Here is a 15,198-nt window from a genome sequence, read left to right as displayed (position 1 = left end):
TATTATCACAAAAGGAGGCCTGTCAGGAAGCAGCTGGTGGTGAGCAGAGATCAGTGAGGGAGGGGACAAACAAAAACAATCTCTCCACATTTTCATTTCAATCCAGACGTGTTTTTAACTGTATAATTTGCCAAAATCCTTTCTGAAGGAAATGACACTTTAGCTGTTAAGAGTGGTGAGTATCCATTTTAGCATCAGTGCATCTGTCAAATAAAGAATTACATTGCAACAATAAACTGGGTAGTTTACATTGTTTAAAGAAACTTTCAGAACTACATAATAATAATTCTTGATATGACAAAGTTATTACTGTCAGACGCTGCACAGACAGCTCGTCTCCCATCTGACTCCCTCACAATCAGCTGATTGTATTTGCACAATGATGTCTGCATATTTAATGACGCCATGCGACTCTTCACCTTCATTCCAAGAATATCAACACGATTACAGAGAATCGGTATCGTGATGCACATCACAGTTTCATCAGCAAAACACTAATTTGAGGTTTTCTATCTGACTGTACTTTTGGAGGTTTTCTCACACAAGTCATCAGAAAACGGAGCAAACACCCAGGCCAGCGATGCCGGTTTCTGATCCTCTATGCCATTTATATTCAACTGATGCAGTTTCAGTTATTAAAACTTTCATACAGTGCTTAACAAACCTGTCAGATCACCTGTCATAGAAACAAGAAAACAAATATCAAAGTGTTTGGCACTGTATAAGCCCTGATAGTAATCACAGAAAAACACCTTTAGCTGAGATGTTGTATCTTAAACAAAAGAAGGTGCAGCAGATTTCTATAACAACGCAAACATCAGATACTTGCGTCACTTCCCAGTATGTTTATGACTTCACCAGATAACAGGACATGAGCCTTTTTCACTTTTTCATAATTAATCTTTTGCTCATACCGAAGCTGCTGGCCAGAGGCTGACTCACAGCTCACGGTAGCTTTAGCCACTTTCCTTTTGTTAGCTTTTGTAAAATGTCCATATTCAGCTGAAGGAGTCTGATTAGCTTTGTTGTTAGGAGCATTTTTGTTGCAGTCCCCTGAGGTTTACTTTAACAACTCCAACCAGCTTATAATCAGTCATACGTGAGGGTGACTGGCCAGTCACCAAACATCTGAGGTGGGTCAGATGGGACATTAGCAACCGCAGAATCTGGAGCTAGATGCAACTTCAGGATGTTTCATGTATGTGCCATTGGTTAGTGTGAGAGGACGGACTGATGACCTCGGCCACTTAAAGACAGTACATCAGATACCCTGTAACCGGCAAACCAGCGTTAGCTCAGGGTTTGTTTGATTCCCAAAGAACGTTCGTCCGTTTCAAATGGCTAACACAGGTTAGCCATTTGAATGAATAGTGGCATTGTAAAGCGCTTTGGGTGCCTTGAAAAGTGCTATATAAATCCAATCCATTATTATTATTATTATTATTACTAGTGTTGCTCACTGCTGACAGTGTGGGAGCAGAACAGAGGCACCGAAGCGAGGCATGAGCTAAGGAACATTAAAGTCTTATCATTTAGAGTTTCTTGGAATATCTGTCCCACACCCTTCACACTAAACTATACTGAATTTAACTTGCGTTACAATCAATTCACACATTGTCAATAGGGAGAAAATAAAGTCTTAATACATGGTAAATGCTGCATATTGAAAAATCTAAATTTCATACCACAGAACAATTTTTGTGTCTTGCTTTGGATACAAATTGATGGCAGTAAAGCACAACTCACTAAGTTTAAAGTGCTTAGATGGATGGTTTTAAGTGGTTTTATCCTGTCGAGTACCTCGGCTTCGTACTCAACAAAAGCAAAATTTAAACTTACTCTGTGAGGTCCTGACTACAGCTCTTAAACAGATGAGCTGTTAAATTTAACCCCAGTGATCCTGAGCAGATTTCAACGCGGGAACACGACTCACTCCACCGCGCTTTGAAGCAGCGGAGGTGGGACAGTCATGAGGATCTCCCTGATCTTTATGACCTTGGAAAAGTTGGTTGTTGTGTACTTCTTAACAAATTGCTCATAGTTTTGTGTCACCAGCCCCTGCAGGTTATTTTTCAGTAGTTTGGGGTTATAAGTTGGGCTGCAGTGATGTGTACTTACCTGTGTGGGATGTTAGGACCTAAAGCTGGGCTGGAAACGTGCAGTTTCTTGAAAGATGAGCTCCTTCAGCGTCTCTTTGGGTAGGTCATCTAGCTCCATGTCAAACTTAAATGGGGCCTCGGCAACAGGCTAAAGACAGAGAGCAACGAGGGCAGAGTGAGGTAAATGTTCATGGAGACTTTCCAACAGAGCAGCTAAGTCACAAACAACCACAAAAGAAATTAAGAACATTTTTAGATCAGAGAAACATGCAGGCAGCTATTTGGACAACGCCACTATCATCACTTTGAAATCAAAGTTATGACTGAAGTGCACGTTTGAGCTTTAATTCAAGCAGCTCAACGGAAATTTGTTTTGCAATTAGACATTTGTATTTCCATTTTCTTAGCCTCAAAATTAATTGAACAAACTAACAATTTTAAACATAAAAACTGTGTTTAATATTTAATGGAAATCTTCTGCTGCCAGAGACCGAAGTTCAAAAACCCATGGACACCACCAAATGCCCTGCAGGCCTTTTACTGCAGCTGCCCTGTTTCTTCTTGTTTGTGGGTCTCTTTGCCTTCGGGTTTGTCTTTGGTAACTGAAATTAACATTTCCTGTATGAAGTCTGCTTAGTTTTGCGGCACTTGGCTGAATCCGAGCAGAGAGTATAGCCCCTGTACACTTCTTCCAACAGGATGCCCGTTTCATTACATTCCTGCACCATGTTTGACAGAGGATGTGGTGTGCTTTGGGTTAATGAGCCGTTTCTCTCCTCCTCCTCAATTTTCTCTTGATTTCATCTTTCCAAAGAATATTTGAAGGCTCTTTTAGACGTTTGCTGCCAGTCTAATCTGGCCTTCCTGGTCCTGAGTGTACAAGGTTGCATTTGGTGGCTCGTGATTGCAGACTTTGATATGTTTACCTACTCAAGAGTGACAAAATTCTCTGAAGCTGTTTTTATTAACCATGAAAATAATTTGGCAGTCATCCACTTCAGTTGCTTGCTGTGGTATTTCAGATGCATCTGCTGACGAGTGCATTCATTCGTTTTACCGGCGACTGGTTCTTGTAAGATGCTTTTCTACTTTATTTGAACACCTAAAAACTATTTCTAACTACAAGCACAATTCATGCCATAATATTTTTTCTTACACTTTTAAGCGTACATTCACACAGTCACCCTCTGACGGTCTTCACTCCCATCGTTATCTTTGAACCTCATGTTGAGGATCAGGCCTGAACTGAACATGAGCCTCTGAAAATGGAGGACTCAGTATTTATATATATATATATAAAAAACTGCATATGGAATACAGCACCTGCTAAAACAGTTCAATACTTCTGCTGAACTCCTTGAATTAAAGCTGGAAATCTGCTCTTCAATCATCTTGTAAAATAACAAAAGTTGTGCTGTTTTTTTTTAACCCAGGGGATCCATATAGCACAAGATGCCTGACCCACCTCATCTGTGGGGTCGTAGTATTGTTCCAGGTAGGGGTGTGCCAGCGCCTCCTCCACCTCGATCCTCTTGTGAGGGTTAAAGGTCAACATCTTGTCCAGCAGGTCCAGAGCTGTAACACAAAGATGGACTTACTGTAGGTGACTCTGAAACAACAACAATATCCTTGTCTGTCCACTAGAGGTCCTAGTCTACATCCAACATGTTAGCATTTTTTTAAACCATCCTTTGACACCAAAGTCTGTCGGTCCACCTCTGATCAGCTCTTTACTGAACACGAATTTGATGCATCTCTTCATCCAACCTTCATCCACTACTTAATACTGTGTGACAATGAGGGGTTCAGCTTACTGAATTTGCAGGATGGCTCTAATAAACATCTGTGTTAGCTTGTGTCACTGCATGATATCAGTTTGGAAGATGTCATGGTGATACGGTGAATATGTGGTGACTCATTGTGAAGTGTTGTAAACAGAAAAGGATTTAAGAGCAGCATCGCGTCATCCACCTGCACTGCTTTTGTGCTCTGAGTAAAGGTTTGGCCACAGTTCTTACTTGAGTTTGACCAAATCCATCATTCAGCTTAATCTCTGTGAATTTTACAGCTTCTGAGGACGTTTTTCTTAAGTACTCTTAAATTTACACTGTGTAAATATTATCATCAGCTTCTCTCTGAATTTGGCTTCATGCTGCCTTTAGATGCATGTTGGTGGACTCACATTGTGATTACCAAAGATTTTACTAAAGCTTTTCTCACCATGTTGAAATGGCACTCTGCCTTTGTTAGCACTGTTCTTATGAATGATTTGATTTCATTTCAGCAGTGAAGGAGACAGAAAACCATCATGCACAGAAAAACCAACTGAACCTGCAAAAACATCATTAGAGTGTAGTGAGCGTGTTTGAGCCCCAGAGTCCAGATGTTGTGACTACTGTGACTGCTGTGTGTTGTGCCAGGGCACAGGTCATCAAAGAAGTAGACACAACATGAATGTAATGTGATGTGTATGAGGTGAGCCAGGTGTAGGCAATCATTTTTCTTCCCGCTCCATAAAATGAAATTCTCTCAGGAAATGTTTAACATTTACTAATCCCCTGATGACCAAATACTGCGGTTATGGTGAGATTCCACCTCTTACCTTTTGGATCAGCGTTGGGAAAGAGACGGTTCCACGGCACTTTGCAGCGCAAAGGCAGTGACAAGAGATAGTTCCTGGCTTTAATGTTGATGATGCAGTTGAGATCCTCCTGTGAGGGAGAACCCAGAATTCCTGGAGGACAAATAGAAAATCATAAAGACAATCAGATTTTGTTCTTTTATGATAAATAAATGATATGTAAAATGATAAATGATATGATATGTAACCATTTGCAGAGCCTCCGCTAAAAGTTTATATTGAAAGGAAAAATTCTCAAAAACGGACAAAAACATTCATACCGCACAACGAACGGACAGATGGGAGAAGCAACATGTGGTCTAGCACCAAGAGACAAAAAAGTCCGACTTGATAAGGACATATTAGTGTCTACGGTATCTATGGACTGGCACCAGGAAGCTGTTGCGACGGAGTGTGAAGTCTAAAGTTTTTCTTACAGACTAAATAATGCAGCTGAGTCACACCATAATGATACACTGTACTACCAAACAAATACAGACCAAACAAATTCATTATCAGGAAAAACAAAGTTCATCATGGAGGACTCGGCTTGGTCAGACCATCTCCAAAACAAAACAGGTTCCCAGTATGAGGCAGCGAGTACCAAGCAAAAGGAATCCAAGAGGGAATAACTGGAATAACCAGTAACCGGCGCAGATGTTTACTGATTATGTGGCCACTGTTGCTCAAACTGGAGAAAACCTCAATGCTTGCTATGATAGAAAGATGCCAGAACACAAAGCAATGCACTACACAGCCACAGAGCCCCAGCTGAACCCCAGCCACCACCTGAGCTGAACAATGGAGCAATAGAAGTGACTCAGGTGTGTGCGGTTTGTGGGGATCATGGGATTCATCTAGATGTGTGTTTGACTTATAGACCCATAACCTAACCCTAACATCCCTGATCCGTTCTGGCAGATTCATTTTGCAGGAGGCTTTAATTTTGTGGCCTATGGGCTAAATGTCAGCCTCTGTGGACTTACGCATCAACACAACTCATTTGAATTTTTAAGAATGGAAAGTTCTACATGTTTACTGCATGCAAAGTTTATTTTTACCCAAAATATGGTTAAGCTGATCCAAGTAATGCTTCCCCGGAAAGATTGGCCTGTTGGACAGCATCTCAGCCAGGATGCAACCCACTGACCAGATGTCTATGGACTTGGTGTAGCCCTGAAATCAAGTAGAACAGACATAATCATGATTACAGTAACTAACTTAGTTATACACAGCATTAATATACCATGTGTCCTATCAAGTGCTGCAAGTCATTTTAAATTATTCCAACTACTATTTAGAAATTAAAGTTTAAGACTTGAAATAGAAATACAAAGTTTAAAGATATTATCACTAACAGGGTCATCGTTTTCCAATCAACACGTTTCAATGGAGGGCACAAAGTATTTTTTAAGTTGGGAAAACCTAAAAACACTAAACATACTCCACTGTTACTCTACTCGCCTTTGAGTTGAGCATGATCTCAGGAGCTCGGTACCAACGAGTGGCAACGTACTCTGTGAGGAAACCAGTGTGATCGTGGTCGGGATCAGCCACACGAGCCAAACCAAAGTCACAGATCTACAAAAAAATGAGAAAGGCACAAGAAATTGTCACAACATTAGAGGACACAACATAAAAATTATAGGCTGTAAAACGTTGAGAGTCTCCACAGCAGATTTGTATTTGTGAGGATTTATGACAACGTTAAGTTATTTAATCATGAAATCATGATGAAAATATGTCTGGTGTTAGTTAAACCACCATACGAGGAGGTCTTTCCCGTGACAAGAAAAATATCTGAATGGGGCCTTAAGGGTAAGTGCCTGAAAACAAGCATTTAAATGAAGCCAGCATCTGCTTGAGACGCTACCTTGAGATCACAGGTGGTATTGAGCAGAAGGTTGGAAGGCTTCAGGTCACGGTGTAGTACGTTGGCAGAGTGGATATACTTGAGCCCTCGCAGGATCTGGTAGAGGAAGTAGCAGATGTGGTCATTGCTCAGGTGTTGAGTCTTCAGGAGCTTGTACAGATCTGTTTCCATTAGATCCTGGACAATATATCTGCACGGTTCCAGGTTAAGGAAAGTCGGCTTTTATACTGAAAAACCTCACACTCACGTGCGTATTTATATCCTTGCAGGGACATCTCATTGACATAATGCTTTCCCTGGCCGCTTACCCTAACCATCAAAAATGGATGCCTAACCCTAACCATAACCATACCTAAGTGACCCTGACACTAAAACGACATTTTGACTCTCAAAAATATCTTCAAACTCGTGGGGACCGGGATTTTGGTCCCTACAAAGATGTTAATATACACACACACACACACACACACACACACACACACACACACACACACACACACACACACACGCACGCGCCTGTAGCCAAAACACTTGAGGATTCAAAACAGAGTTTCACAATCTAACGTGTGGCGTCAGAGTGACTACGTACATCATTTACAGACAGTCAATAGTCATGACTCACTTACGAGGCCATTATTAGTCAGTATGGTAAATTTTGGTAAATGTATTCATCATGCTGAAAGCTCGCTGACACTTAAGTTCAGTAAAACTATTCACTGTTTTACGTTTCTTTGTTTTTTTTGTTAAAGGAAGACTTGATAAGAGCAAAGGCGGATGTTCTTGTGTCAAAGATTTAGTCCAGACAGATGCACAGCTGCAAAAATACAAAACTATCTGATCAGTTGTTGGGTCTTTTAGGACTTTTAGTCAAGTTTCAAAGCATGAGGATTCTGATTGGTGCTCTTGAGGCCAATATGTACTGAAACTGGTCCAGGTGGACTCCACCTCCCTGACGACTCTTGGTGAAAGAAAGCCAGTGCAATTTAGTATTTGTTCTTGGGCACATGCTTGTGTTGCCAGGCTGAGCAGCTGCAGGCTTCAGTCACAGACGCAGTGTAAAACTATACACAGTGCCTGCAGGCTTGATAGTCTGCTAACATTTGGCTACAGTGAAAAGCATCTCTGCCAACTGTATGGCGACAGGTGGCTATTATGTAATAGAAGACAAATAAAAACCTCTTGACCACAAACGTTTGGTGGTAATACCAATCTGACCAGCAGCTAAAGAAAACCATCAAACACAAGAATGAGACTCTTTACACTCAAACATGCTTCAGTGAGGATACACATCCTTCATCTGCTCGATGGTCGGTGCACGGATAATGTCGTTGATTCCGATAATGTTCTCGTGCTTGAAGCGCAGAAGGATTTTGATCTCTCTCAGGGTGCGCTGGCAGTAGGTCTGGTGCTCAAAGGGGCTGATCTTCTTGATGGCCACGCGTATCTTGTTCTCCCGGTCGTAGGCAGAGCTGTATTTAAAAAAACAAAAACAAAACAAAAACCCCAAAAAGTTAAAAAATATAAACCTTTTAAATCCATAAAACTCAAATGCCAGATATGCGCAATAACTGCATTAATTTATAATTACGATTCAGAACCACTTATTAGGACAGAAAGGCCGCAGGTGACCAAGACTTTCTCGCTGTGGTGATGGTGCTAACACAGCTAAGAACATGGCCTTTGTGGTGAAAGTGAGTCACACCCTCTTCCTCTGTGAATGCCCAGCTGTGCCCAAAACTGAGCACAGCCATTATCCAAATGTTGAAAACCATGTTTTCAAGTTGGGATGGTAAATATGAGAATCAATCAATCAATCAATCAATGAAATACAGACCAAGGGCCACTGAGCTGATGGAGCACGCCTCACTAAGATGAACTGCTCAGGACTCTCCCTCTCTTCCACACCTGGAATCAAGGTTTTTTTCCCCTTTAATTGCCTTAAGTCAATGTTTGGTGGAGACTGTGGAGACTGTAGTCAAAGTAATCAATATTAAAGCTATAACCAATATCGCACAAAATAACACTTGATATAATCAGTTTCTTCCATATCCAGCTCTAAGCTTCTGTGCTTACTGGGCCAAGCAAGTTCAACAAGTGCAGCCTGAAGAACCACACATGTCACATACCAGCACGATACTGTAGCTTATATTAACTTCTAATAACTATCTTTAGAAGACAACAATAAAACCTATTCCACAAAAAGACCACATGTTCATTCACCAAAAAGTCACGTATAATCCCAAATAAGCATTTATGAAAAAGGTACCATACAATTTTTAAAAAACTGACCAAAAAACCTTTAACCGTTACTTTAACTATTATTTACAAATGAAAATGGCAGATAAAAAAATAAAGAAACATTGCTGTGTGAATCAAACCCGCTCAAACCTCTGTGACAAATGCCACTTCCTTCCTGTGGTTTGCAAGCGAAAAGTTTTTCATGTTAAGTCAAATCGGCAGGAAATGCTAGGTTTGAATTAAAAGTATTGTAAAACCGTAAGCACACACTAAAATGGAAAGATAAGTGTAGCACATTTGCTTTTACACGAGAACTACTACAGCAATACATAAACTAGTGGTGCAACGGATCACGGTTGATCCGTAATCCAAATCGATCCCACTCCACGGTTCGGCACACACGTGATCCGAAGATTCGAAAAAGAAGGAAAAAAAGTATGTGTATGGTGCGCGTGGTCAGTCTGTCAAGCGATAGCTATGGACAGAGCTAGCGGTCCAAGTGGAGGAGCAGAGGAGTTTGCAGTATTTAAGCAGCCCTTTGCTGCCCAGTCCGACCGGCTAAAGCTATTACAGAAGCTACTGGGTTGGTTTAGCTGCAGACATGAGGCCGTATTCTCCTGTGCAAAACAAGGGGTTTAAACTATGATGAACGTGCTTGAGCCACGCTATGATATCCTGTTGCGCGTCCACTTTAGTGACAAGATCGTTCCAGGCATGTATGAGCAGGAAAAGATTAAAGTTATGGCTGAACTGTCCCAGGCATCTTCTGTTGCCCAACTAAAAATGGGTGGAGCTGCAGGTCAACGGAAAGCTACGTGACCGTGACCGCTCATTATATCACAGCGGAGTGGTAGATACAAAGCCCTGTACTGCACCTTAATTTGTTTTTATACAGTTCCGTGGAATGAGTCTTGAGTTGAATGTTTTAATAGGCAAAAATTACTTAAATAAGTTAATAAGTAAATGTTAAAATTCTCTCTTTTTTCCTTTTTTTGCTGATCCGAAAATTGATCCGATCTGTGACTTAAAACCGTGATCCGATCCATGAGATTTGTGATCGGTTGCACCACTAATAGAAACCCAACCGGTTTAAGTGCTTTCAACCAAACCATATCTGGAATGTGATAAAGACAAAACATTTTCAGGAAATTAGGAAGCCGTCTTGCATGCCGGGTATGGAGGATCTAAAGTTAAAGCTAGATTTAGAGAAGGAGCAGGGAGTTAACATGCAAAGCTTAGCTAGCTACTTTCATATCACACATTCTTCACAGCAGAGGTCAACCTTAGCAGAGAGATCCCTCACTAAGGTAAAGGCTCATTACACAAACATGTGTGATTAAAATATAGATAATAATAAAATAATTCAATTCAATTTTATTTATACAGCGCCAAATCACAACAAGAGTCGCCTCAAGGTGCTTTACATTGTAAGGTAGACCCTACAATAACACATACAGAGAAAAACCCAACAATCATATGACCCCCTATGAGCAGCACTTTAGTGACAGTGGGAAGGAAAAACTCCCTTTTAACAGGAAGAAACCTCCAGCAGATCCAGGCTCAGGGAAAAATAATAAATACACTTATCAGTTACTATATTGGAAAAAACATTTGCAAGCCTTTTCAAAACTCTTACTCCAAAATTAGTCTACGACACTTCATTGTCATACTTCGCATGTGGCTAAGCAGAAAACCCAATCCTAATCATTGCCTACAGACACTGACAGACGCCCTGACCAAAGGTGCTGGAATATTTTTATGTACCATGCAACTCTAGCGGCCATAAACAAAGACAGGACCACAGCACATGAACACCGTGTGTGTGAGATTAGATGTTGAAAGGGAAAAACAAACACTAGCACACCCTTTGGCATGAAGAGGGTTTGTGTATCAGCACTTTTCTCTGCAGGGTTTTTACTTCCAAGAATGACACCACTTATTTGTACTAACTAGTAAAAACATGTTGGCTGGATTTTTGTTTAGTCTGCCCACTTTGTCTTATTTTCTCTTGTGCAACTGTGCAGAGACCATAATTTCCAAAGCAGAAAGCAGATGTGATGTTTTGAATGTGGGACACATTAAGCCTTTTAGAAAACAAAATCTAAACTTCACTGCCATCACATTTCCATTCATCATAAAATGATCCAACAAATTTAGTGCTTTCATTGACTTTATTTTACATCCTAGAATCAGCTTTTTAACACAATATATAAATGTTGGACATCAAGAGTACTTTCCTCTTCAGTTTCTGCTCACAGCTGTAACTTATTTTGGAAACATTTTTAATTTAGAAAAAGTATCTTTAGTGATTATGTGGAAAAATGTGGGTGATTATGCTCGCACCCAACAGGCTCACTGTTCATCCACTCAAATATCCAGCCCTGCCTGTGCTGAAACACCTCCTCCACACTACCCCAGGTACAGACATGTCCACTGCTGAATATCTGGCTTTTTTCACTCTTAATGGCTGTGTCAGACCCACGCTGTGGTCTCAACCTAAATCTCACAGCCTTACCAAAAAACCCAAAACAAAAGCAAACACACTTTACTAAAATAAATAAGAAGATATGCAGGAGTCGACTTCAATTAATCTTTTCCAATTATTAGTCTGCATGAATGACTGCAATTTTGACTATAAAAGCACTTTGTTTTTTTGTATGTTCTAGTTTTTGTTTTTTTAAACTGAGTAATAATGACAGAAGTTGAGCCCGCCTACATACGTCATGGAGAACGATTAATTTACAGCCTGGTGTTGGGTGTGCGAAATGATCAAACATCTTCAGATGACACATCCAAACCAAGTCCAGCTGACCTAGTACTGCCAGGAAATGCAAATCACTGCTGCCAGCTCATCTCACCCCATTTGGTACAACCAGAAAAGCAAAACTGCACAACGCAGCTGCACCTCGGGATGACAAACTGAGAGAATTTGCAGCTTTTATCATCTTCCTCAGCTTCATCGTTTACATCTACACAAGCATTGTTTTATTTCGGCACATTACACACAACAGAAATGACTGAAAAACACCCACGTAGTCAGACAAAATAAGAAAATGAGTTGCTATAGTGATGGGGGTGTAAGGACTGCAATGTAAACACAAGTGTGCCAGCCTTCTGTGAGGGAAATATGAGTGACCTTCCTTTCCACTTGTGTGAGAGGAGTGTGTGTGTGTGTGTGTGTGTGTGTGTGTGTGTGTGTGTGTGTGTGTGTGTGTGTGTGTGTGTGGGAGGTAAGTAAATAGTTCTCCATGTAACTGTTCTACACCAGCAGATACCCTCATGTACAGAGAAGCAGGCAACGACAGTAGTTATTCATCAAAGCTGCAATCCGATCCAGGGCAGAGGCAGTTTGGCACAGACATCATATCCTCGTACTGTTTTTAAACAGTCAATGGTACAACAGCCTCCTCCTAGTTTGTGGAAATGGCAGACATGAGAAGCTAAATATTTTCATGAAACTGATAATATGTCAAAGGTCAAAGATAAATATGTCCCTAACTTTGGAACCATTTAGAACAGCAGGTCTGCAGCAGTACTGAATGGTATAACAAAATGTATATTTTGGAAGACTTTGATGCTTTCACTTTATTTCACAGCATAAATCCATCTATGCATCTGCTGCTTATCCAGTATGGGTCACAAGGGCAGCAGTCTAAGCAGTGCAGACTTCCCACCCCAGCCACCTCCTCCAGCTGTTCCAGAGAGACAACCAAGGCCTTCCCAAGCCAGCCGGAAACGTATTCTCTCCAGCAGCTCTTGAGTCTGCCCTGGGTCTCCTCCACACCGGATATTCCCAATACACCTCACCTAGGGTATCTCCAGGATGCACTCTAGTCAACTGTCAACTCAATCTCAACTGGCTCCTTTCGATGCGCAGCTCCTCACCCTCTCTCCCTCTCTTTCCTCTTCCGGTGAGGAGCCACCGGAAGAGGAAAGCTCATTCCCAGCAACTTCATTCTTTCAGTCACTACCCAGAACTTGTTGAGGTGTTTGGAGGAACGTAGACGTAGACTCATCAGTAAATCAATACTCTGCTCTCGCTTTACCACAACAGACCGGTACAGCACCACTCTCCCCTCGTTCGTGAACAGGACTCTGAGATACCTGAACTCCTCCACTTGAGGCAGCAACTCCTCCCTGACCTGAAATGGGCATTTCACTTATTTCCAGCTGAGAACCACGGCTTCAGACTATGAGGTGTTAATTCTCATTCCTGTCATTTCACACTGGCCCAGTAAGTGCTGGAGGTCACTTTCTGATGAAGCCAGTATTTAATGGCAATATTTCTGGATGACAAACCTTTAGTGCAAAAAAGCTGTGAAACAAATCTCCATTTGGACTTTTCTTGAGTAAAACCTCCTGTTAGCTTTGAGTAACACACAGACACAACAGTCTGTGAAATACCACCTCTAATCTACTGATTTGTATTTTTGGACAGGATTTTCATCTGTCTGGACTCTTATGCTCTGATTCACATGTGCATGCATGTGAAATGAATATTTTCTGCTTTTAAAAGACGAAAAGTCCACATTTGGAGGTGGGAGGGGTTAAGGGTGACAATCAGACTACACATATATTTTCACACATCAATCAGGTTTATGGGGTGAGGCATCATAAATCACTGGATCAGGTCTAGAAAAGGATCACGGTTTAGCCAACTCTAAACAACATTGGTTGCAACTTCTTTTAAAAAGCTCAGTGTCTTAGTTGGCATGGTGAAACGTTTCTGCATTTTCTGATGCAGAAATATACCTTCTAGTGAAATACATCAGGCACAATGTTGTGCTCATGATCATGTGACCATTTCCTGTTTTGCAAAAGACCAGGATGGTATAAAGATGAATGCAGATATCAGTCGTTGGTTATGAAGCCCTGAGATGAGCAACCTTGCTGTTCCTGAACTGATGTGCACAATTTTCTTTTGTTTTATTATTCTCAGGCTGCAGCTGCAAAAAAGAGAATTTGGTGCTTTTGTGGCTCATATTACTGTAAAGTATTTATTAAATGATCACACTGACATAAGATAAAACTTCTTCTAAGGCAAAAAAGGCCTAATACTTTTTGGTTTCAGCTTTTGAAATGCTGTTCCATGCTATAGGAATTTATGACAAACAAAAAGTATTGGTTCATACTGTATTTCACCATATTTACTGAGCCAAGCCCTGCAGTTCCTTGTCCCTTTATCTGGCATGCAGAAGGAACTTTGAGGAAGTACAAAGTACAGAGTTCACCAAGTAGTTTTAATGCAGTTATCTCTGCCTGCTAAGGCAGTTTTGAGCTGCACGGCTTTATCACTGGAGGGTGGACTCGGGCTGCTCTCAGGCACCTGTGACCTTTGAACTGAAAGCTATTACTCTGTAGATCAAACCTAGTTTAAAGCCCTCATTTTTTTTAGCTATCCTGTTTTGATGAGCAATAGTTTAACTTAGTTTATTTTACTATTGTAATTTTTTTGACCATTTCACTGACCTACATCCATCCATCAAAAAGCATTAAACGTCATATGTGACTAGAGCAGGGCGATATGGCCAAAAATATTTATCACGATATATATTTGAAAATTTGCGATAACGATATAACTGACTATATAATTGATGCGAGACAAAATGCAACTCCACAACTTTACTAGTGCAACCCCCATCCATTTATTTTTACTTAAACAAGCAGCTGTTTTTTATGTGCATTGAAGCTATATAAAAATTTAAACAGTGCAAATGCAAATTCCTTACTGAAAGTTTAACCAAAAGGCATTTCCAGTAGAAATGGGCTGGCATATCCTGAGCATAACCATGTATAATATATCCACTGAAGTTAAAAAGAGGAGCTTTGCAACATTAAACTGCAGTGTGCCAAATAAAAAAGTCAAATACGTATTTTTTGGACAATAAAGGTGCACGGGATTATAAGGCACATTAAGCGAAACAAAGCAGTCAGATAAATCAAACTTTACTCAACTCATTCTTCTTGCTTCCTCCACTTCTGTACCATTGATTCATTAATGCTGTATTCTATCACAGCTGCTCTATTCCCGTGTTGTTGCAGTATATTAATCACTAACCTCGTATTGTGGATGGATTATCTCAGTTGTTCTCCTGACTGAAGTTTGGTCCGTTTACAGCATCCTGCCATGCAACTGTATTTGTCTCTAACCATCAGGAACCTTCACGTTAACTTTTATCGAGTGGAAAAGTGTTAGCGTTCATCCTCCAGCTTCACTGTTTATGTTATGCTAACATAGCTGTGTCGCTAGCGATCACGTAGCACATCATTATATACCAGCTAGCCCAACTTCAGTAACTTTACAAACATCACTGCTGTTTAGTTTTCTAACTTCATTTATGTTGGAAGTGATAGCAGAGCTGTACATG

The 15,198-nt window shown here is 40.7% G+C and overlaps 1 protein-coding gene across 1 annotated transcript in view; it reads right to left on the bottom strand.

Moving 5' to 3' along the window:
* The window catches only part of mapk1 (mitogen-activated protein kinase 1), a 37,441-nt gene that overhangs the window by 6,258 nt on the left and 15,985 nt on the right, over positions 1-15,198 (bottom strand). Inside the window, exons 2-8 of the mRNA XM_040003532.1 lie at positions 7,879-8,061; positions 6,593-6,782; positions 6,184-6,300; positions 5,781-5,895; positions 4,702-4,833; positions 3,565-3,674; positions 2,119-2,247 (exon numbers count right to left, since the gene is read on the bottom strand). Coding sequence (XP_039859466.1) covers positions 2,131-2,247; positions 3,565-3,674; positions 4,702-4,833; positions 5,781-5,895; positions 6,184-6,300; positions 6,593-6,782; positions 7,879-8,061 — 964 coding nt within the window. The 3' untranslated portion in view covers positions 2,119-2,130. The remainder of the gene's footprint in view (positions 1-2,118; positions 2,248-3,564; positions 3,675-4,701; positions 4,834-5,780; positions 5,896-6,183; positions 6,301-6,592; positions 6,783-7,878; positions 8,062-15,198) is intronic.

Source organism: Simochromis diagramma, unplaced genomic scaffold, assembly GCF_900408965.1.
Source record: "Simochromis diagramma unplaced genomic scaffold, fSimDia1.1 OVJJ01000583.1, whole genome shotgun sequence".
Lineage (NCBI taxonomy): Eukaryota > Metazoa > Chordata > Actinopteri > Cichliformes > Cichlidae > Simochromis > Simochromis diagramma.
Note: the sequence above shows the minus strand (reverse complement) of the source record. Positions and strands in the feature narration are given on the sequence as shown.